This window comes from Tympanuchus pallidicinctus, unplaced genomic scaffold (assembly GCF_026119805.1).
Source record: "Tympanuchus pallidicinctus isolate F22 unplaced genomic scaffold, pur_lepc_1.0 scaffold38, whole genome shotgun sequence".
Taxonomy (NCBI): domain Eukaryota; kingdom Metazoa; phylum Chordata; class Aves; order Galliformes; family Phasianidae; genus Tympanuchus; species Tympanuchus pallidicinctus.
In genome coordinates, this window is record NW_026294756.1 from 811,361 (window position 1) to 831,609 (window position 20,249).

Genomic DNA, 20,249 nt, shown 5'->3' on the forward strand with positions numbered 1-20,249 from the left:
CGGGGGGAGCCGGGGGGGGAACCGCAGTGCCGCAGCTCCGCCGGTACCGGAACCCCCGGAGAGGGTGCGTGGCACAGGGGGATGAGGGGGTGGTAGGAGAACACGGGCAGTAAAGGGTTAATGGCGGGGGGGGGGGGGGGGCCAGAAGGGACTGAGGGGGTCCGGAGGGACACGGAGGTGTGGGAGGATCGAGGGATGCGAGGACACGGGGGGGGGGGGGGGGGCATGAGGATGGGGGGCTGCATGGGGAGCAGGAGGTGTGGGGGAATCCCGGGGGGGAGATGAAGTGGGGCTGGAGGATGTGGGGGGACACAGGGGGTCGCAAAGCAATGCTGGGAACCTCGGGACGTGGGGGGGACTCTGGGGCCACGAGGGGACACGGACAGAGGCAGGGAGACCGGGGGGGACACGGGGACATGGAGGGGGAGCGGGGCACGTGGGGGCTGCAGAGGGGCGGGGGGCACTCAGGCTCTGCTGGCCATCACCCCCCCCCCGGGCAGCACCCCGCACATCTCCGCTCCCCGCGGATTTCCCACCCCCCCCCCCCGGGCTCAGCGCAGCGCCCGGCCCCAGATTTACGGCTTTTATTTCGCAGGGCTTAGCAGACATCAAAGCGTGGGCTCGGCCTCGCGCTCCCGGCCCTGCCCGTCTCCCTTATTGATGGCAGCACCCCAACGCGGGGGGGAGGGAGGAGGAGGGCGGGGGGCTCCACCACCCCCGGCCCTAATGGGGAACTCATGGCCGGAGCGCTGCCGGGGGGCTCCGTTGGGCCCCTCCATCAGCCCGCTGCTCCTCCAGCCCGTGCGCCTCGTTAGGAGCGGTGGGAGGAACGTGCTCTGGAGGGGCTCGGGTTGGCTGCGCTCCCCCAGCCCCCTCCCAGGCCCTCCTCCACCCCCCCCAGCCCTGCAATCTCCTGTCCGGCGCCGCTGACAAATGGCGAAGTAAATGGGACAGATTGGGGACTGCTGCCGTAAATCACAGCGCGGTGCTGCAGGTGGGTCCCCATCAGCTGTGGGGCAGAGCTGGGGCTGCTGCCAGCGGGGGGGGGGGGGGGAAGGGACGGGGGGGGCACAGAACCTGATGGTCTGAGCGCTGGTGGTGCCAGCACTGGGGCAACGGGGCACCGGGGGCAATGAGGGAAAAAAATGGGGGCAATGGGAGCGATGAGAGCAGTGGGGGCAATGGAGGCACTGGGGTTACTGGGAGCATGGAGGGGGCACTGGGAGCACTGGGAGCACTGGGAGCGCTGCCAGAGCCGCTCCCCACACCGCCCGCCCTCTGCCTGGCACCGTCCCACACTCTCAGCCCCTCCACTCGTGTTTTAATAGAAAAAAACAGAGCCCCTCCCGGGCATTAAAACACCACCGTTGGCAAATATTGACTGTGGGTGACCCCCCCCCCCCTTGGCACTCTGCAGAGCCTCTCAACGCCTTTTGCATTTATCAGTGACCCACATTCCTCCTGCAGCACTCTGTGCCCAATTGGGAGCGGTGCCCCCACGCCCCCCCCAAACCCCACTCCCCATTTTGGTTTTTTTCCCATCGGCGTCGGCGCTGCGCAGGCGGGGGCCGCAGGGTGGGGGCGGCACGGAAGGGGTTAAAGCAGTTATAAATTACCCGACGGACGGACGTGGAAATGCTACAGAGAGGAATAGAAGGAAAACTCGGCCCGCTGGATTCTTGGCATTTCCAGCCTCTTTATTTGTCCCACAGGTCACTTCAGAAGGATGCAGGCGGTCAGACAGCTCCGCTGCGCCCGTCCCTGGGCCGTGCTGGGGGGGGGGTCTGCGTTGTGCACCCTGCCCCCCCTGCAGCCACGTGTGCCCACGTCTGAGGAGCGCCGTGCCGGGAGTCACTGGTGGGGCTCATGGGGGGGGATGCGCTGTGGGGAGGGCGGCATTTTGGGGTGACGTTGGGGAGGTGACACTACGGAGTGACGGTGAAGGGGGGTGGCAGCACTTCGGGCCCATCGGGGGGCAGCCGTGGCCGCCCAGCCCCGCTCGGTGCCGTGGGCAGAGCGCTGCGCACTCAGCGCTGCAAAGGTCACCGCCAAAGGGCAGCAGCTCCATACGGAGCTCCGCTGACTCAGACGGCGCTGCCGCGATCCCGCTGCGCCCGGTCCCCGTCCCCACACCGGGTGTCACCGCCCCGCTGCTGCCCTGACCCCGTCCCGCTCCCCGCCCCGCCCTCGCCATCCCCAGCGATGACACGGAGGTGCCCCCAATGGGGTCCCTCTCCTCAACACCGCCGTCCCCTCCGTGACACCGTCAACCCCCCCCCCCCCTTCACCCACAGGGACCCCACGCGGCCCCGCTCCGGCTGCCCCCCCCCGGCGCTGGCAGGCGCGGAGCTGGGGCGGCACTTTCCCATGCTGGGTGTCTCCCTCAGGCTGACATTTTTGGGAAATTTCAACGAAAACACTTCGGAAGGTTCCAACAAAACGGGACGATGGGAAAAGGCATAAAGGCATTGTTTTGTCTCTTTTTTTTTTTTTTCCCTCCTTTTTTTTTTTTGTTTTCTTTTTTCGTTTTTTTCAATCTGTGCCGCCCCTTCGGATGGGCTCCAGCCGCACGCTGCTTCCATTCCCCACTGCTGTCACCTCTGTCCCCACGCGACGTCACGCTGTCCTGCGTGGCGTCACCCCACGCTGCCAGTCCTCTCCCCACGCAGCCCTGTGAGCAGCACAGCCACACTGTGGGGGGGAGGAGGGCTGATCCTAACTCTCACTGTCACCCCGTGCCTCAGGTGTTCCCTGTCGCAGATCCCGTCCCCATCCCAAGATCAGAGTCAGGGCCGGGGGTCCCGTCCCCCCCCCACATCCCCTCCTCTGGAGGAAGGGTTGGGGACGGTTGGGGTGCGGTACGGCCCAGGTGTCCCCAACACGAGGGGGGGGCGGCTGTCAGCACCCCCTCTGCCTCATCCCACTCTGCTCTGCCGCAGGGACACACGGATGGGGACGGTGCCACCGCCGGGAGCTGCTGGCCCGGGGCTCGGTGCCGTCGCTCCAGTCGGGAACACGAGCTGCGCCACCTGCGGCGTCACGGCCGCCCACCGCTGAGTCCTCGCGTCCCCAGGGGCACCGCGGAGTCCCTCGAGGCATTTTCTCCACTTCTGTTGTTACTGGAAGGGAACCTCGGGGTTGTCTCGGAGAAAAAAAGACGGGGTTTAGGGGGAAAATATTCCACTAAACAAAACCAAGCCCAGAAAACAGCCCCGAGGGCTCCACCGCACCGCGCGGGGATGAGGCGCGGGGGGAGCGGCCCCGGGGGCGCGGGAGTGTCCGGGCGGCAGCGCTGAGTCACGGCGGGACGGGACGGGACGGGACGGCTCTCCCCCATCTACCGGACGGGGGGGCACCGGGCACCGGGCACAGCGCATCCCGCGGCGGAGGGGCGGCGGAGGCGGCGGGCACTGCGGGCACAGAGCCGGCATCGGAGCGGCCCCCGAGGACCGGTGCCTTTCTGCCCCCCGGGGGCGGTCCCGGGCCGGGCGGGGCGGGGCGAGGGCGGCATTTAGGGCTTTGGCAGAGCGGGGGCTGCTCAGACTTGTTCGCGACTTCCCCGGACGTGTCGGTGCGCTCCGCCGCTGTGGGCACCGACGGGCACCGACCCTACCCCCCCCCCCCCATGCCGGCCATGCCGGCCCTTCTACCGCTGCTGTTGCTGTGCCTGCGGCTGCTCCGCGCTGAGCCGCCCGCGTGTGAGTACGGCCTGGTGGGGTTCGGGGGGGCCGTGCCAGAGCGGACGCCGTCGGGGCTGGGATTGGGGTTGGGGTTGGGGCGGGCGCTGCGCGGGGACCCCCGGCTCTGTGCCGCCGCTCTCCTCCCCTCTCTCCTTTCTCCTCTCCCCCTTCCCTCATTCATTCCGGTCCTTGTGCCCCCCCCACCCCCCCACTTCCTCCCCCCGCCTTTCCGGGTTGCGTCCCCCCGGGGCTGCGCTCCCCTCCCGCGGGGCGATGGGAACCACCCGCCCCACTCCCTCCTCGGGACGGAGAGTGACGGGAACCCCTGGCAGCGCCCGACCCCCCTCCCTGTGCCCGACAGCGAACAATGGGACCCCCCCCTCCCCCCCTCCCGCATACTCCCCCCCCAGGGGAGACTTGTCCCCCACCCATCGCCCCCTGGGAGCCGTGTGTCCCCTCCTCTCCCCATGGCGCAACCCCTCCGGATCGCCGTCTCCTGCGGAGCAGCGCAGCTCCGCTCCCCCACCCCGGACAATGGACCCCCCCCTCCGTCTGGAGAACAATAGCGAACCCCACACGGCGATCCACGACCCCCCCGGCCCGCAGGGCTGACCTTCCCCAAAGCCCCCGGAGAACAATAGGCGCCCCTTTCCCCCCATGGAGAACAATGAGCCCCCCCCCTCCCCGTCCCAGAGAACAATGAATCCCCCCTTCTCCCCCATCAGAACAATAGGGAGCGCCCACCCCTGCGGAGAACAACGGATCGCCCTCAAAAAAGGAGAGCGGGTCCCTGGAGGGGGTTCCTTACGGGGGGGGTGGGAGGGGGGAGTTGGGGACAGACGTGGAGATGCCACACCTGGGGTGGGTTCTGCGCTGGGGTCCAGCGGCGGTGCCTTGGGGTCCCGCGAGGCTGCGAGCGCGGAGCGGCCCCATTCGCGTTCCCCACGGCTGGAGGTTCGGCTCCTCGGGGCGATGTTCGCCCAGCGCGTCCCGGCCCGGGGTGGCACCGTGGTGGCACCGCGGTCCCCATCCCGCCCCGCGTCCATCGGCTCGCGTGCCCCGAGCGCTGCGGGTCATTCACGGGAAGAATCACGGAGCGCTGATCGGGGCTGGGCTGCGAAAGCAGCCGCGGCGGAGAAGCAAAACGCGGTGGGAGCGAGAAGGGAAAGCGCTCTCCGGGTTCTCACGTTGCCCGTAGGGCTGCGGGGTGGCACAGCGCTCCAGAGCTCGGCCCCACCGCCGCTCCCCCGCCCCACGGCCGCAGGGACCCCCGGGTCCCGTCCCGCCGAGCGGTGACCCCGCGCTCCCCACCTCCTTTGTCCCACGGTCGGAGTTCGGTCCCGCGGCCCCGACGTGCGGCAGCGCTGGAACGGGCGCAGCCAAATCTCCTTTTAGAGAGCGAAGTTCCGCGCTGGAATGCCGCGAGCCGAGGGACGGGCATCAGAACCGCCATCGGCGGAGGAGAGGGCGAGAGGGGGGGAGCGCAGCGGGACGCGGCCCCGTCTCTTCACACCCATTTCGCTTGATTTTTTTTCAGCGCCGCCCAAATCTCCTTTTGTTCTTCGGAGCAATCGTTGCTTTCGGTCTCCGCGAGCCCCAATAAACGTGTCGGAGCTCTCGGACGCTGAGCGGGGGGTTTCCCTTTTCTCTCGCAGCCCTTAAAACGCCTCGATGTAAAACCGAAAGGCGATCCGGCCCTTCGGAAGAGGAGCGCAAACGTTCCCGACACCCTGAAATGTGCTTTTACTTTATGGCGTTACTTAACACCTGAGCAGCATTTGTTTTTTTTACAATAGGAAGGCAATAAAACCCCGGGCAGGTATTCTCGCTGCGCATTCCACCACCCCCCGGCCCGCTCCGCTCCCATCTGAAAACTTCACACTTTTCCCTTTTATAACACATGTGGCTGCGAAAGAAAAAGGAATGACTGCGAGAGGAGAAAAGCCAAAGGGACGCGGCCCGTGAGCGGCGTGCTTTGTGCTGCAGGCGGTCGGATCGGCTGCGGTTGGGGCCGAGGGCTGCCCGTGGGGGGGCTGAGGGGTGGTGGGGGCTGCAGCCCACCCGGGTGTGGGGGCTGTTCGGAGCCCCCCCCCCAGCACTGCGGGGCACGCGGGGCCGCACTGAGCTGCCGCTGAAAGCCGATCGGGGCCGGGAGGTCGGAGGGGAGCGGAGGTCGAGGCGCTTTCCGGGAGGTAATTAGCAATATTAGCCCGGCACGCGCGGCCCCGCAGCGCCTCGGCAACGAGTGCTGGGGGATGTCAGCCCCGGGTCGTTTTCCCCTGCGGAACGTGCGAGCAGCCCGCTGTGCTTTGAAGCCTTTCCGTGCGCGGTTTGCTCTCCTCCCAAAGCAGGGAAGCGAGGGCGATGGGCGCCGGGGGGTCCCGGTAGAGGATGTGGGTCCCCCCCAACCCCGCAGCGCGGTGCAGCAGCAGCACATGGTTTGCGTTAGGGTGCTCAGCGCTGCGGTGCTCGCCGCGGAGCAACAGAAAGCCAAAAAACCAAACCGCCCCCAAACTTTCCATTGTTGCTTTCCAATGGGGGGAAAAAGCCGGAGCCCGGCCGCAAAGCGGGCACGGAGCGATGCGCACCGGGCACCCGACGGCACCGCAGCCCACGGGGAGCTCCACGGTGCCGTGCTGCGCCGCGCATCGCTCCCCTTCCTGTTGTCTCCGGCCGCAGACCCTGCAGTGATCTCCCCTCAGGACCCCACGCTGCTCATCGGTTCCTCCCTGACCGCCACCTGCACCGTCAGCGCCGACCTCCGCCTGCGCGCGCAGGACCTGTACTGGACGCTGAACGGCCGCCGTCTGCCCGCCGCCTCCTACGCCGCCCTCGGCCCCACCACGCTCAGCGTGGCCCTCGCCCGCCTCAACGGCTCCCGGCAGCAGTCGGGGGACAACCTGGTGTGCCACAGCCGTGACGGCGGCATCCTGGCCGGCTCCTGCCTCTATGTTGGACGTACGTCGGGCGCGTCCGTCCATCTCCATCGTGCTGCCGTTGCCCCTCGGCGCAGCGCTGTCGCCCCAAGGCCGCGCGGCGCTTTTGGCACCTCGTGCTGAAATTACAGTTGTCCGAATCAATAATCGTTAAGATTTTATCTCGGGCTATTTTAAGGATGATTTTACGTTCTAAGAATACAGAGGCTTAACTGGGAACAGAGCGCTTATTTTTATTTATTTATTTCGGTTGCTGTTCCCAAAAGAAAACAGCTCTGTTGCTCAGCACGGGCTGCAGTCCTCCGCTGCCCCGTGGGGCTGGTGGGGGTCTCGGCGACGCCAACCTTGCGGGGCCGTTGCTGACACCGTCCCCATGGCCGCCCCCAGTAGGCAATGGCTTGCAGAGGCAGCGTTGCGCTCCCTTCGGGTGCCGCTCACGGAGCCCCTTCACGTCTCGTTGTCCCTTTGTCCTCTTCCAGTACCCCCGGAAAAACCAGTCAACATCTCCTGCTGGTCCAAGAACATGAAGGACCTCACCTGCACGTGGGCCCCAGGGACGGAGGGGGAGACCTTCCTGCACACCAACTACACGCTCAAGTACAAGCTCCGGTAGGCGCCCGCGGGTGGATTCCTTCCCTTCCTCCCAGTGTGAACGTGGGATTTTGAGGGCTTACAGGGGGAGCTTCGGGGCAGCGTGGGGACGGAAACCCAACACCGCTGCTGACGGCGTTAAGTGGTGGATAAACGAGGCGCGGGCCCGGCGCCGTGCTTTCCTTGGGCAGGTGTGCGGGTCCCGCTGGGCTCACAGCCCCGGGGCTGTGCTCATCACAGGTGGTACGGCCGCGACAACACGTGCCAGGAATACCACACGGCCGGGCCCTACTCCTGCCACATCCCCAAGGACCTGGCCCTCTTCACGCCCTATGAGATCTGGGTGGAGGCCTCCAACCGGCTGGGGGTGGCCGTGTCCGACGTCGTCATGTTGGACATCCTCGATGTGGGTGAGTGTTGGGTTCCAGGGCCCGGGGGGGGGGGAGGCGGGTCGGTCTCAAACCATGAGGGTGGTTGGGGTCGGGTCGGAGCCGAGTGGTGTTGGATTGGCTCTGAGCCCATCGGGAACTGCTGCCCCATGTGCCCGCAGTCACCACCGACCCGCCGTCCGACGTGCACGTCAGCCGCGTGGGGGACCTGGAGGACCAGCTGAGCGTGCGCTGGAGCTCCCCGCCGGCGCTGAAGGATTTCCTCTTCCAAGCCAAGTACCAGATCCAGTACCGCGTAGAGGACAGCTCGGAGTGGAAGGTTGGGGGGCAGCAACGGGGCGGTGTTGCCCAGCTGTGGGTCGGTGCCGGGGTTCTGAGCCCTGCCCTCGCTCTGTAGGTGGTGGATGATGTGGGCAACCAGACCTCGTGCCGCCTGGCAGGGCTGCGCCCCGGCACCGTCTACTTCGTCCAGGTGCGCTGCAACCCCTTCGGCATCTACGGCTCCAAGAAGGCCGGCATCTGGAGCGACTGGAGCAACCCCACGGCCGCCTCCACGCCGCGCAGCGGTGAGCGCTGCTGCCTGAGCCCCCTCCCCAGCTGCTCCCCCCCTTTCCTGTGCACGCACTGAGGCCGTTCCCGCTGTGTGCCCGGCACCTGGATTTCTTGCAAAGGAGCCAATTCCCCACTCTGATTTCCCGGCGGGGAGGCGGAGAGCCACGCGTTTCCCTACCCCAGGTTCCTCCCTCTGCTCCTTGCACTGCGAATGGGCCGCCAGCGCCGCTCTGAGCCCCCGTCCCCTCCCTGTCCCCGCAGAGCGCACGGCGGGGGGCTGCGACCCCAAGGGAGGCGAGCAGAACACGACGCTGCGGCGGGAGCTGAAGCAGTTCTTTGGGTGGGTGAAGAAACACTCCTACGGCTGCTCCAACCTCAGCATCAAGCTGTACGACCAGTGGCGCGTGTGGCTGCAGAAATCCCACAAAACACGCAACCAGGTAGGTAAGGAGCCTTTCACACTTCTTTCTCCCCGCTGCGGGGCTGCGGACCCCCCTGGTGTCCCCCTCTCCGAGGGTGGCCTCGAAGCAGGGCCCTGCTCTCTCTGCAGGTTCTACCCGGCGATAAGTTGTAGCCCCCCCAGGGCTGAGCGCCGGCAGCACCGCACCGGGTGCCCAAAGCCCCCCCGGGGCCGCCCGCCCCGTCCCTGCCACCACAGCGCGCTGGGGGGGGGCTCAGCAGTGGCCGGAGCTCGGCACGGCTCTGCAACCCGCTGCAGGGGGGTTTTGCCCGGGGGGGAGGCTGGGGCTGGCCTTGGCAGCCCCCTGGGGGAGGTGGCGGTGCCACGCGCCCCCCAGGAGCACAGTCCCCATGGCAGCGAAGGGACCCCCCAGCCTCACCTGGAGCCTTTGTTCCTTAACCACGACCTGGAGCAGCAATTGGGGTGAAGGGGGGGGGGGGTGGAGGCTCCCCGTGGCCCCCGAACCTGGAGGGTGCAGCCCTCCCCCCAAGGATGCAGTTTGGGCGTTTTGGAGGGGCCACGGGTGCCCATGGGGCCGCGTGTGAGTGCGCGGGGGTTCTGTCCCCAGAGAGCTGCGTGGGGCTGGTTTGAGGCTGCTGGGGTTTGCCCAGTGCTTGCTCTGATTTTGATTCAAACCAGCCTTATTTTGGTTACATTTCAGTCAATTAGGAACAGATTTAAGCTTAATGCCAATAAACCTCGTTAAACCCCACCGGGGCCTGCGTCAGTGGAGCAGCAGCAGCGCGCGGGGATGGGGACGCAGCGGGCAGCCAAGCTCTGGGACGGGGCCACATCCATGTCACCACATGCCTGGGCTCCTCGGGGGACCGATCTGGGGACACGGACATGGGTGGTGATAAGGGAGGGTACAAACCCTATGGACCACACGGCTCAGGGGATGTTTTTATTGAAGGTGACCACAAAAGGTGTGGGCTGGGTGTTGTCTCCATCCTCAGCGCCAGCCCCGGGTGTCTGCAGGGCAGAGGATGTCCCCAGGGCAGCGATGGCAGTGTTTGTCCCCTTGGGACACCCAGGGGGCTCAGAGAAAAGGGTCCCCTGGTTCCAAGCCCCGCTGCGCTCAGCAGAAAGTGGGCACAGCTCCAGCCCCGCGTGCACCCACCTGCAGAGGGATGCTCAGGATGTGGGGGGGCTCCCCTGCTGAGCGATGGGGCCGGGCTGGGGGGTCAGGTGCCCACCTCGCCAGGGGTGGGAGTGGGGCAGGGGGCCCCGCAGCGCTCTGCTGTACGGCCCCTTCAGCCATTCCCACGGGGACGCCCATCACTCGGCTTCTTCCGAATCGTACTTGAGGTCTTGGAGAATTTCGCTGATTGCCTCGATGGTTTTAATTAGCCTACAAGAGCGGATGGAAACTATAAATAAAGCCCATATGGAGCGTATTATCCGGGCCGCCTCGCGCTCCCCGCGCTGTTTATGAAACACTCAGCCCAGGGAGGCTGATGGGAGCGCGGCCGCGCGGCATCGCCAAACAATCCGGAGGGCTCCAAACAAGAGCTCTTTTGAAGGCGCCATCTGGGCCCCCTCCGGCCCCGCTGGAGGGAAGGGAGGGTGGGGAGGGGGATCCCAGCCCCAAAAGGAGGGGAGCAGGGGGTGCCCACCGACCTGTGCTTGAGCTCCCGCACCTCCTGCTGATGGGTTTCCACGCCGGGCTCATCCTGCACCCGCTGCCGGGCCAGCTGGAGCTGTGCTGTCTGCAGGGGGACGCACGGGGGCTGAGCCCACCCCGTTCAGGTGGCAGCGGGACCCCTCCCACCCCCCTCCCACCCCCCGTGCCCGGCGCTCACCAGCTGCAGCTTTTCCTGCTCGCGCTCCTGGAGGCGGGTGAGGTGCTGGGCCAGGTCGGGGCGGCCGAGTTCACCCCGCAGGCGGCCCTGGAGCTGCAGCACCTCGCGGGAGATGCCGCTGAAGGCCGCCGTCACCTCGTGCACCAACTGCCGGTAGCGAGGGAAGTCGTAGTGCGGGGCGCTGCTCAGGTATGCGCGGTGACCTCTGGGGAATGAAGGCAGAAGCAAGGCAGCAAAAAAATGTCACCGTGGCCACGCAGTGCCGTTCCCGGTGCTCACACCGGGGTGATCGTTTGGTTTCCCGTTGCCCTTCTGTGCCCCGTTCCGTACGGATGTGTAGAGGAGGGATGGGGGAATCCATCCCCGAGGGGTCCCGTCCCGGTACTCACTCCTCGAACAGCCGGTACGTCTCCACGCGCTCCCCCTGCAGAGCGTAGAAGCGCTGAAGCAGCGCCCGCAGCGCCTCGTCGGTCTGCGTGGACAGAGAGGGCCGTGGGGCACCGGCACAGCGCTGCTGCCCGCACCGCTCCCACCCCGCGTGTTCGGTTCTGCCGGGCCGGAACCGCGCACGGAGCGCCCGACCTCCGCCGTGCCGCTACCGGAGCGCCCGGTCACGCGTGCACAGCCCGGCTCCGGTACGTCGGGACCCCCAGTCCCGTGAAACCGGGCGGCTATCGGCACCCCCGCCCCGCTCACCATGGCCGGGGCCGCTCCCGGAGCGGAGCGGAACGCGCAGGCCCGGCGGGGGCGGAGCACGGCGCAACGCGGCACCGCCGCCACCTGCAGGCATCGCCGGGCAGCGCCTCGGTTCCCCCCCCCCCCTTCTCCCCCGCAGGAGCCTTCAGTCCCACCCCGAGCACCAGGACAGAGCGCAGTTCCGGCGCGCTCCCTGCCGCGGCCTCGTGTTTATGGAAAAGCACCCCGTTTGGGTACAAAGGACAGGACAGGGTTTGAACACAGATGCTTTATTAGGAGAGCACAGTGCGGTGCAGAGCAGCTCTATTTGACCTTCTTCTTGGGGCGCAGGTTGTTGGTGTGGCCACACTTCTTCTTGCGGCAGTTGACAGCGCGGGGATGGAGGCGAGCATAGCACCTGGAAGGGAGCACAGAGCCCATCACCGGGGGGCCTAAAGCCTCTCCTGGGGGGGCGCTGATGAATTGCAGCACTTGGAGAGCATGGCTGGGGTATAAACAAGGGGGTATAAATGGGCTGATATGGGCACCCCCAAACCAGGGCCGTACTTGCGGCAGATCATCTTATCGCAGTTGTACTTCTGGGCCAGCTGCCGCAGGGAGGGCTCAATGATGCCCCCGCGCAGACGCAGCACCAGATGCAGGGTGGACTCTGAAATAGAGATAAACATCACTGGGGGGGCCGAGAAGCAGCCGAACCCAGCTGCAAGCCCACACTGGGCCCAGCAACGGCACCTTTCTGGATGTTGTAGTCGGCGAGTGTGCGGCCATCCTCCAACTGCTTCCCTGCGAAGATCAGGCGCTGCTGGTCGGGGGGAATCCCTGCGGGGGAGAACCGTTAAATGAGAGGTGAGGGGGGGAAGAAGGAGGGAGAGGCAGGAGCAGCCGCTGGGACTCCTGGCTAAACGCACCTTCCTTGTCCTGGATCTTAGCCTTGACGTTCTCGATGGTGTCATTGGGTTCCACCTCCAAGGTGATGGTTTTGCCCGTCAGCGTCTTCACAAAGATCTGCATTTTGGCACCGGTCCGCCTGGAAGGGATTGAGGGGGGGGCGGGGGGGGCCAGCAGCCGCGTCACCCTCCAGGCCGACGCTCCCACCTTCCAGGCCGACGCTCCCACCACCGCCGTCCCAACGCCGGATCGCGGCTCCCCGACCTCCCCCACCCGCCCCAGGACCGAATCCCGCTCCTTAACACCCCCCGCTCGCCCCCAATCCCCGTTCCCAACACGCAGCCCGGCCCATCCGCACGCACCGCCTCGCCTCGCCGCCGAGAAAAGAGCGACCGGAACCGGAAGTCGCCCCTCGTGACGTCACTTCCGTTCCGCCCTCCCACTTCCGCGCAGCCGCAATGCGCGACCGGGCAGCGCCTCGGTGCGGTGTGGGGGAGCCGATCGGGGCTCGGTACCGGCGTGGTTCGGTCTGGGTTCGGTTCTCCGTCCCTGCGTCCCGCTGCCTCCGTTCCAAACTGTCCCAGCCGCCGTATCTCCCGCAGGCAACAGCAAGCCAGGCCCTGGCTGTGCCCCCCTCCCCCCCCAGCATCTCAGGACCGTCCCGGCAGCTGCATCCGCAGCTGCCGGGACGGTCCTGAGATGCTGGGGGGGGAGGGGGGCACAGCCGAGGTTGGGACAGCGAGGGACGCTGAGCCTTTCCCCTTTTCCTGCCACACCAGACCCTGCTGAAGAGACCCCCGTTCTTTCCTACAGCCCCATTAGGTAGGTGAAGGCTGCTCTCAGCCTGTGCTTGCAGGGAAGCTGTTCCATCCCTCAGACCACCATTGTGGCACTCCTCTGGATGCGTTTCCATGCATCTCCCGTACTGAAGACTCCACATCTGGACGCAGAATTCCAGGTGAGGTCTCACCAGAGCAGAGGAACAGATTCCCTCCCCGACCTGCTGGCCACGCTGCTTTGGATACCCAGGATACCATATCCTGAGCTGTGAGGGAACACTGCTGGCTTGTGTCCAGCTCGCCATCCACCTCTGACTCTTCTGGACACGCACACAAGAAAGGACAGGAGGCTTTTCAAATCCTCGTTTTACTCATTTGCCCATGTTAAGTTGCAGGATTTGCGCTACAATAGCAGGTTTGAGGCAGTCGGAGGGACCCTTCACCCCCTTCTTCACTCAGCCATCTCTTCCCAAAAATAAATGGCCAAAGGAACACACAAATATAAATACAAGATAAGAGAGTTCTCGGGGGCCCCAGGGATGGGGCAGAGCCACGTGCCTTAGTCCAGGTCGTTGGCAGTGTCTTCGTCTGTCAGACTCTGTCCGTTCACAGCCGGTAAATCGTACTGGCCCTGTGATAAATCCTCAAAATCCTGACTCATGGTGGGAGAGATGATGTCAGGGCTCGTGTCACAGGACTCCGTGCTCTGCTCAGAGGTAGCAATGGTGGTTGTCGTGCTCTTTGGAACCGGGTCGAAGTCATCGTCATCTTCTAGAATAGGAGATTCGTGAATGTCTGGAAAGAAAGACGCAGAGATTAACAGCTGCCTCAGCTGCACACAACACCACGATGCGCTGCGAGGCCGGCTATGGGGGGGGCTTTGGCAGAAGGATTTGCTCCTTTGCTTGTAGCAGTAATCAACAAAAAACGGATCCCACTTAAATGAGCAGCCATTTGTGGCATTGCGATTTCCTGCATCTGCATTCAATATAAGAAAAAAGCTCCCCGGATTCTTAGCACTGCGTGCTGGCAGTCCCAAAGGCCCCGACTCCCAAAGGCAGCACTGAAGGCACATTTGGAGGAGGAGGAACCTTCATGGGGGAAGAGAACCGATGGAACCACTCACTGCTGAAAGCCTCCGGGTACTGCTTGGCCAGCTTCCCCTTCAGCGCCCTGCGGGAGGAGAGAGCCGGGTTCACAGACGGACCCACACAAATCCCTTCGAGGTCCCCCGAGGCCCCCTGTCCATCCCCTCCCACCTCCACCTACCGGATCCGACGGAAGATGCTGTCGAGGTCCTTCTTCATCTCCACCAACGTCTTGGTGTGGTGCAGGAAGCGCTCGTTCATCTGCTGCATGCGGAGGCTCGACAGGTTGTTGAAGTTGAGCAGCATCTCGTTCGTCTTCTCGAAGCGATCCAGCCTGCAGGGGAGCGGCAGTTCCCACGGTTACACGGGGGCACCGAGGGCTGCCGCTCGCACGGGACCCCGCTTCCCCCGGGACTCACATGTTCTTCTGAGCCTGGATGATGGCGTTCACGTCCTCGGCGTTCACCATGCCCAGCACCCGCCCGCAGAACACCCGCGAGGCCGTGGGCTCCATCGCGCCGCTGCCCGCGGGACCCCCGGCCCCCGCCGTGCCCGGTAACGGAGCCCCCCCCCCCTCCCCGCCCGCTTCCCGATAACGGTGCGGGCTCGAGCTCCTCTCGGTAGCCCCGCCCCTCCCGCGGCAGCACCGGGCGCCGCTCCTTTCCCTCTCCCTTCACATGACGGGAGCGGCACCGGCGGCCGCGCCTCGCTTCCGGGTGCGGGGTCACGTCGAGCGCGACCCCGTGGCGTCACCGCGCGCATGCGTCACGGAGCCGGGCCGGAAGTGGTGGAGATTGGGCCGAGGGGGAAACCGGGAGCCGCGGGGCCGCCTCGGTACCGGAGCACAGAGCCGGGGGTTTCCCGGGTGACGGCCCGGCCGCGTGGGGGTTGAGCGCTGCGGGAAACCTCTGTGGGCCTCCTGCACCCACAGCCCTCGGCGGCGGGGCACCGAGAGCTACCGGAGCTACGGGCGGCGGGGACACCGGCCCGGCGGGGGTGCCGGGCCCGCGGAGCAGGTGCGGTGCGGCGGCCCCTTTAAGTCCGCGGCGCGCCGCGCTCGACGCGTCGATGAGGAGCGTCGGCGCCACCCAATGGCGTCGGTGGGGCGGGAGGCAGCGGTCCAATGGGAGCTCGGGGGCGGGGCCGGCGGCCTCGAGTTCGCGGGTAGGTGGGAGCGGCGGGGGGCGCGCGGCGGCCGTTGCTATAGGGGGAGTCCCGGCGCGTGACGGGGCGGTGACGTGGGGACCCCCGTCGGGCGCGCGCGCGGGAGAAAAGCACGTGGTGGAGCGGGGCGCGCGGGGCGGCGCTTCCAGGGGCCGGAACCGGTGCCTCGGGCCTCCCCGGTCCGGCCCCGACAACCCTGCCGGGACAGCCCCGTGCGCTCCGGGAGTGCCGGCGGCCTCATCGCGGTGTCCGTAGCGCCGACTGTTCCTCTCTCCCGCAGGTCGCCGCTCTCCCTGCTCTGCCGCGATGGCTTCCAGCGGGGAGGAGACGAGCGGCGGCTCCCCGAGCCGGGCAGGCGGCGGCACCGAACCGCCCAGCCCTGAACCGGCCGCGGTCGGCGCCTCTCAGCTGGACGGCGCGGAGGATTTCGAGGTTCTGGAGGAGGACGAGGACGACCTGAGCGAGCTGCCGCCGCTGGAGGACGTGGGACGGGCGCGGGGACCGCTGCGGGAGGGCGCCCAGTCCTCAGAGCGAGGCCCAGGGGAAGAAGCCGAGGAGCCCCAGGAGTGGCTCGACGTCTTGGGTGAGAGCAGGGCAGGAGGGCGGCAGGGCGTTCGCAGGATGCTTTGACCACCACGAAGGCTGAGGTTGGGTTGGGAGCGGGGTTCTCCCGTTCCCTACTGTGTGCTGATCACCTCCGGCTTCTCTTGGCCCAGGGAGCGGCTTGCTTAAGAAGAAGACACTCGTACCAGGTCAGGGGGTGGAGAGCCGGCCCCGCAAGGGCCAGGATGTGACTGTCCGTCTGAGGGCCATGCTGGAGGATGGCAGTGTGGTGGAGGAGAACCCCAGCCTCAGCTTTACCCTGGGAGACTGCGACGTATTGCAGGTGGGGCTCGGAGGAAGCCGCCCTGATGTGTGCAACTTCGCCTTGGGGGGAGACTTAGGGTTGGTGATGTCCTTGTTGGAGGCAGGATTGGCCCCTTTGCTCACCTTCTGCAACGTTGCTCCCTGTAGGCTCTGGACCTCTGCGTACAGCTTATGGAGATGGGAGAAACAGCTTTGATTATGTCAGATGCCAAGTATTGCTATGGTGTACAGGGCAGGTGAGCATGGAGAGTGTGGAATGAAATAGGGTAGGCCTAAACAGGGCTATGACAGCTATCCCCAGTCCCCTCTACTACAGCCTGTACTGCTGGGGAGCCCCTGTGGCTCTGCTGTCACCTCTGGGATTGGCGGTTTGTAGCAGAGCCAGGCCTGAGCATGGCTTTGTGCCACTGCAGGAGCCCTGACATCCCACCCAACGCAGCACTCACACTGGAGGTGGAGCTGCTGGAGGCTCGGGATGCACCAGACCTGGAGCTGCTCAGTGGGAAGGAGAAGATAGGCCTGGCCAACCGCAAGAGGGAACGAGGCAACTTCTACTACCAGCAGGCAGATTATGTGCTGGCCATCAATTCCTACGACATCGCTCTCAAAGTCATCAGCTCCAGCTCAAAAGGTACCTGCTGCTGCTGTGAGTGAGGGCTGCCTGCGCTTCCTTCCTGTTGTAACCCACCTCTGGGGTCTTTGCAGTTGATTTCACCCCAGATGAAGAGGCTGAGCTGCTGGACGTGAAGGTGAAATGTCTCAACAATCTGGCAGCCTCTCAGCTTAAACTGGACCATTATGAGGCAGCCCTGAAGTCCTGTAACCTTGTTCTGGAGCACCAGCCAGAGAACATCAAGGCACTTTTCCGAAAGGGCAAGGTGAGGTGCTGCCATCCCTGCTGTGTGGCAGGGCTGGGAAGGGGTGGGGACCCCACCTCAGTCACCTCCCTCAACCCCCACCTCACCTTCCAGGTCCTGGCCCAGCAGGGCGAGTACAGAGAGGCCATCCCCATCCTAAAGGCGGCTTTGAAGCTGGAGCCTTCAAACAAGGTAGGCTGGGTGTCCTCAGGGCTCTGTCCTTGTGGCCGTGTTCCTACAAGCCTCGGTGCCCCCCGTAGCTGTCACCAGCCTCCTGTGTGCAGGGCTGGGGCAGCCGTGGGGTGTTGTACCAAGTGCCAGCACCCAGTGCTGCAATACCTGAACACGGCTGAGCTCGTGGGTTCCTTATCGCCACGTTGCGAGACTCTCTTTATGCCCTTTGGCCCCTGTGGTAGCAGGGCTCTCTGCCAGCCCATCTCTGCTTCAGCAGCTCTGCCTGCACGGTCTGCTGGCTTGTGCCATTGCTGCGAGAAGCGAGGCAGAGCAAGTTGTTGCCATCTCACCCAGCAGCCTGCAGTGTGATTCATTGGGTGGCCCCAGCAAGCCCAGACCTCAGTCCAGCGCCCAGGCCGGAGCAATCTGTGGGTCAGGAATTTCCTGTCGGTTAATGATCAGCTGCAGGACTGAAGCCTCGGGGAAGTCAAAAGCCTCAGCAGTGCCAGGAAATGGCCCCAGCAAAAGCGGGGCTGGGAGCAGCAGGGGAGGTGCTGCCTGCAGTGGGGGCTTTGCTCCTGCATTGGCTCCTCAGTTTTATCCGCCTCTGTGGGCGTTTCACCAAAACATCGCAGTTCACCTCGTGTTCCCTGGTGCCTGAAGGTCGTGGGCAGCGTGGGGACTGCAGGTGCTCAGTGGCCTTCAGAGCACCCAGGCAGCTTTGCTCTGAGAGCCCTCCTGGGGAAGGGCATGTGGGATCTCAAAGTCTTGGGCAGCATGGAGGAGGTAGGGGAGCAGAGCTGGGGCTACAGGGATGAGGGATGCTCTCCCTGCTTGTCCTTCATGTCATTGCTGCTGGCAGGGCTGCAGCTCATCAGCTCACCGGAGTGAAGCTTTTAATTGAAAAGGAGCAAAAATCAAAATGCCCAGCAGTGACGTTACTGGTGAAACCACAAACAAATTACTGGCCTTTCCAGCTGCTTACTGGGATTCGCAGGGATGTGGTAGTGCTGCTCCAGACAGCAGCGTTAAACACACATTGGTGAGTCACAGCTATGGCTGCTGCTGGTGAAAACAGACTCGAGAAATGCTCAGCTCCACCTGCCCTTGGATGAGGAAACCTGGTTGTCCGGGGCTGCCAGCACCTCCTAGCTGGTGCAGACCTTCACGTCCCTTTCTAACCCCTCAGAAATTCACCCTTAGGGAGATGCTGTTTGTCCTGCACCAAAACACCAAACCCAGCGAGCTGTTGGGGTGTGTTTGCTGCTGGTACCATGGCTTGGCAGTGCCCTGGCTGCTCGCTGTACTGCTGCTTTGGGGCAGCATCCCCAGCAGAGGGCACAGCATGGCTGTGGCACTGCTGTGCTGCTGCCACCACATTCTGCAGCCACTGCAGGCTGGGGATGTTGGCCCTCGGGTCCCATGGTGCAGGATGCAGCAGGACGTCCGGGTTTTGCCACAGTCTGGTTTCAGAGCATACTTGGTGTAAGCCTGCTTGCCCAGCCTTTTTCCTGATGGAAATGTGGGAGAGCTCAGGCTGGTCTGTCCCCGAGGCAGAAACTTTTCCGCCTCGATTAAAGGAGAAAATCCTCTCCTGATGCCTGCCATCAGCTTCAGGCTCCTCTCTGCACTGCCAGCAGCTGTTCCTTCATGTCACTTCCATAGGAAACAGGCTGTCAGCAAGGAGAAGCTTTGGTGGACAAAAAAGATGGGGCACCTAGAGCTCAGAACTGCATTTTTAGGAGGGCTTGGCAGGATCGCTCCAGAGGGATGATGAAGGTTCTGAGGACTGGGGGGGCCCAGCCTGCTGTTATCTGCACTGTTGTCCCTGTCCCCTCCCCTCCACCCGGGGTTTGATAACCACTGTGCTGCACTCTGCTCCCCAGACCATCCATGCTGAGCTCTCAAAGCTGGTGAAGAAGCACGCGGACCAGAAGACGGTGGAGACGGAGATGTACAGGAAGATGCTTGGGAATCCCAGAGCCAGCAGTGCCCCGGTGAAGTGCAAAGACAAGCTGACCTGGGTAAGGGCTGGTGCTGGCATACAGAGGGATGGCAGAGTTGGAGACACCCCTGGGGACTACAGGGGGGGCGTCCCATAGGGCCAGCGTGGTGCTGCTCCTGGGCAGGGGGCTGTTAAGTGAAGCAGCCCAGGCTGAGGGCCAGGAAATTGCTGATCGCTGCGGTGCTGCCGCTGCTCTGGCTGGCGATGGCAGCTGGAGGCTCTGGACTTTGCTCCCAGCTGGCCGTGCAGGTGGAAAGCGCTGTCAGCTGGGCAGCACATGCTGTCCCCTCGGACGTGCCGGCCACGCGCCGGGCAGAGCCGACGCAGCACTTGCCTTTTTGGGCTGTGTTATCTCGGATGTGTCGGGAGCCGCGCGCTGCCCCACGGCCCTGTGCCAGCAGGCAGGGCTGCACATCCAGGCTGAGGGGCATCCCGTCACATTGCTGATTTCTCTCCCCTTCAGTCCATCCCCTGGAAGTGGCTCTTCGGTGCGACAGCCATCGCGCTTGGTGGCGTGGCCCTGTCTGTGGTCATCGCTGCAAGGAACTGAGGACGGCGGTGGGGAGCCCAGCGCTGGGATGTGCCTCACTCCTGCCAGGGGGTCCATGGGGCTCTGCTCTCTTCCCCGTTCCTTGTGGACTCACAGATGCTCTCCTGGCAGGAGGTTCCACGTCCCCCCTATCCTGACCGTCACCCAGCACCCCCAAACCTCGTCCTGTTGGGGACAGAGCCGCAGGCAAAGCAGAGACCCCGCAGCCCTGAATGCGTCAGGGGCAGCCTGACCTCCCGTGAGTGCTGCACGCAGTGACTGTCCCCAGCAGTGTGTCCCAGGGAGGATGCAGCGAGCCCCGGCACTGCTGTGCTCCTGGCTGTGGGGCTGCTGGACGAAGCTGGCTGGATGTGAGCCCACTGTAAGGGGCGTGGGGTGCCTGGGGCACGTGCAATGAGATTCCCCCTGAGCCGGGGGGCTGCCAGGGAGCCCCAGCTCTGCCCTCCCGCTCCCCCCTCAGCATTTCCACAGAGCGTGCAATGCCCGCAGAGAGCCAAAGAACCCCGTGGGGTGAAGGACACGAAGCATCATAGCAGTGTCCTGGCTGATCCTGTAGGTCTGGCCCTGCGGGGTCCCCATTCTGCCCTGCAGCTCCCCGCAGCCATGGGCCCACAGCAGCCAACTCAGCTCTGCTCCCAGGGTCCATACGCACTGTCCCCCCCCCCCAACTGACTGTGAACTCCCCAATAAAGGACGATTCGTGCACGGCCGGGCCTTGTTCTTTCCACCGTGAGGTGCAGCACTGCAACAGGGGCTGGGAGCGGCTGGTTG

At 65.0% G+C, this 20,249-nt stretch overlaps 5 protein-coding genes and 1 long non-coding RNA gene across 10 annotated transcripts; 3 read left to right on the forward strand and 3 right to left on the reverse strand.

Annotated features, from left to right (window-relative positions):
* Positions 1 to 14: 14 nt before the first annotated feature.
* Positions 15 to 1,856, forward strand: LOC128088921 (uncharacterized). The gene is made up of 3 exons (XR_008210409.1): positions 15 to 64; positions 902 to 994; positions 1,713 to 1,856. It is a non-coding gene; the product is annotated as an uncharacterized LOC128088921 (long non-coding RNA).
* Positions 1,857 to 3,547: 1,691 nt separating this feature from the next.
* On the forward strand, positions 3,548 to 9,320 carry CRLF1 (cytokine receptor like factor 1). 3 transcript variants are annotated; one of them, XM_052699835.1, is made up of 8 exons: positions 3,548 to 3,698; positions 6,360 to 6,638; positions 7,096 to 7,225; positions 7,448 to 7,617; positions 7,758 to 7,915; positions 7,994 to 8,162; positions 8,410 to 8,592; positions 8,699 to 9,320. In XM_052699835.1, the coding sequence occupies exons 1-8, from the start codon at positions 3,626 to 3,628 to the stop codon at positions 8,713 to 8,715; spliced, it is 1,179 nt and encodes a 392-aa protein (XP_052555795.1). In that variant the 5' UTR covers positions 3,548 to 3,625; the 3' UTR covers positions 8,716 to 9,320. The 3 variants fall into 3 exon arrangements, with proteins under 3 accessions (XP_052555795.1, XP_052555793.1, XP_052555794.1); XM_052699833.1 differs by having other exon boundaries at positions 8,410 to 8,588; positions 9,270 to 9,320; XM_052699834.1 differs by having other exon boundaries at positions 3,549 to 3,698; positions 8,410 to 8,588.
* On the reverse strand, positions 9,232 to 11,199 carry REX1BD (required for excision 1-B domain containing). 2 transcript variants are annotated; one of them, XR_008210408.1, is made up of 6 exons: positions 11,107 to 11,199; positions 10,800 to 10,882; positions 10,411 to 10,615; positions 10,229 to 10,317; positions 9,729 to 9,959; positions 9,232 to 9,440 (listed from the first exon to the last, which is right to left on the reverse strand). XR_008210408.1 is itself a non-coding variant. In XM_052699838.1 (5 exons), the coding sequence occupies exons 1-5, from the start codon at positions 11,107 to 11,109 to the stop codon at positions 9,887 to 9,889; spliced, it is 453 nt and encodes a 150-aa protein (XP_052555798.1). In that variant the 5' UTR covers positions 11,110 to 11,199; the 3' UTR covers positions 9,500 to 9,886. The 2 variants fall into 2 exon arrangements, 1 of the variants encoding a protein (XP_052555798.1); XM_052699838.1 differs by lacking the exon at positions 9,232 to 9,440 and having other exon boundaries at positions 9,500 to 9,959.
* Positions 11,200 to 11,359: 160 nt separating this feature from the next.
* On the reverse strand, positions 11,360 to 12,476 carry UBA52 (ubiquitin A-52 residue ribosomal protein fusion product 1). The gene is made up of 5 exons (XM_052699829.1): positions 12,357 to 12,476; positions 12,015 to 12,133; positions 11,839 to 11,925; positions 11,653 to 11,755; positions 11,360 to 11,503 (listed from the first exon to the last, which is right to left on the reverse strand). The coding sequence occupies exons 2-5, from the start codon at positions 12,115 to 12,117 to the stop codon at positions 11,410 to 11,412; spliced, it is 387 nt and encodes a 128-aa protein (XP_052555789.1). The 5' UTR covers positions 12,118 to 12,133; positions 12,357 to 12,476; the 3' UTR covers positions 11,360 to 11,409.
* An 856-nt stretch (positions 12,477 to 13,332) lies between these two features.
* On the reverse strand, positions 13,333 to 14,167 carry KXD1 (KxDL motif containing 1). Its single transcript, XM_052699716.1, has 3 exons — positions 14,043 to 14,167; positions 13,900 to 13,946; positions 13,333 to 13,568 (listed from the first exon to the last, which is right to left on the reverse strand). The coding sequence occupies exons 1-3, from the start codon at positions 14,165 to 14,167 to the stop codon at positions 13,333 to 13,335; spliced, it is 408 nt and encodes a 135-aa protein (XP_052555676.1).
* A 116-nt stretch (positions 14,168 to 14,283) lies between these two features.
* On the forward strand, positions 14,284 to 20,183 carry FKBP8 (FKBP prolyl isomerase 8). 2 transcript variants are annotated; one of them, XM_052699827.1, is made up of 9 exons: positions 14,284 to 14,416; positions 15,306 to 15,608; positions 15,742 to 15,911; positions 16,040 to 16,128; positions 16,306 to 16,523; positions 16,598 to 16,770; positions 16,864 to 16,941; positions 18,810 to 18,947; positions 19,392 to 20,183. In XM_052699827.1, exons 1-9 carry the CDS (start codon positions 14,299 to 14,301, stop codon positions 19,476 to 19,478), a joined length of 1,374 nt encoding a protein of 457 aa, XP_052555787.1. In that variant the 5' UTR covers positions 14,284 to 14,298; the 3' UTR covers positions 19,479 to 20,183. The 2 variants fall into 2 exon arrangements, with proteins under 2 accessions (XP_052555787.1, XP_052555788.1); XM_052699828.1 differs by lacking the exon at positions 14,284 to 14,416 and adding an exon at positions 14,938 to 15,025.
* Positions 20,184 to 20,249: the final 66 nt, after the last annotated feature.

Excerpts from the sequence above, each read along its gene's own strand:
- CRLF1 (XM_052699833.1), top strand. The coding sequence starts at position 3,626 with ATGCCGGCCATGCCGGCCCTTCTACCGCTGCTGTTGCTGTGCCTGCGG. Across the intron at positions 8,163-8,409 it reads CGCCTCCACGCCGCGCAGCG|AGCGCACGGCGGGGGGCTGC; the intron begins GTGAGCGCTGCT and ends CTGTCCCCGCAG. Across the intron at positions 8,589-9,269 it reads CCCACAAAACACGCAACCAG|TCAATTAGGAACAGATTTAA; the intron begins GTAGGTAAGGAG and ends GTTACATTTCAG.
- REX1BD (XM_052699838.1), bottom strand. Across the intron at positions 10,616-10,799 it reads ACGTACCGGCTGTTCGAGGA|AGGTCACCGCGCATACCTGA; the intron begins GTGAGTACCGGG and ends TTCATTCCCCAG. Across the intron at positions 10,318-10,410 it reads AGCAGGAAAAGCTGCAGCTG|ACAGCACAGCTCCAGCTGGC; the intron begins GTGAGCGCCGGG and ends GTCCCCCTGCAG.
- UBA52 (XM_052699829.1), bottom strand. The coding sequence starts at position 12,117 with ATGCAGATCTTTGTGAAGACGCTGACGGGCAAAACCATCACCTTGGAG. Across the intron at positions 11,926-12,014 it reads TAAGATCCAGGACAAGGAAG|GGATTCCCCCCGACCAGCAG; the intron begins GTGCGTTTAGCC and ends TCTCCCCCGCAG. Across the intron at positions 11,756-11,838 it reads CGACTACAACATCCAGAAAG|AGTCCACCCTGCATCTGGTG; the intron begins GTGCCGTTGCTG and ends TCTCTATTTCAG.
- KXD1 (XM_052699716.1), bottom strand. The coding sequence starts at position 14,167 with ATGCTGCTCAACTTCAACAACCTGTCGAGCCTCCGCATGCAGCAGATG. Across the intron at positions 13,947-14,042 it reads AGCATCTTCCGTCGGATCCG|GGCGCTGAAGGGGAAGCTGG; the intron begins GTAGGTGGAGGT and ends CTCCTCCCGCAG. Across the intron at positions 13,569-13,899 it reads GTACCCGGAGGCTTTCAGCA|ACATTCACGAATCTCCTATT; the intron begins GTGAGTGGTTCC and ends CTTTCTTTCCAG.
- FKBP8 (XM_052699827.1), top strand. The coding sequence starts at position 14,299 with ATGATGGCGTTCACGTCCTCGGCGTTCACCATGCCCAGCACCCGCCCG. Across the intron at positions 16,771-16,863 it reads CACTTTTCCGAAAGGGCAAG|GTCCTGGCCCAGCAGGGCGA; the intron begins GTGAGGTGCTGC and ends CTCACCTTCCAG. Across the intron at positions 16,942-18,809 it reads AGCTGGAGCCTTCAAACAAG|ACCATCCATGCTGAGCTCTC; the intron begins GTAGGCTGGGTG and ends TCTGCTCCCCAG.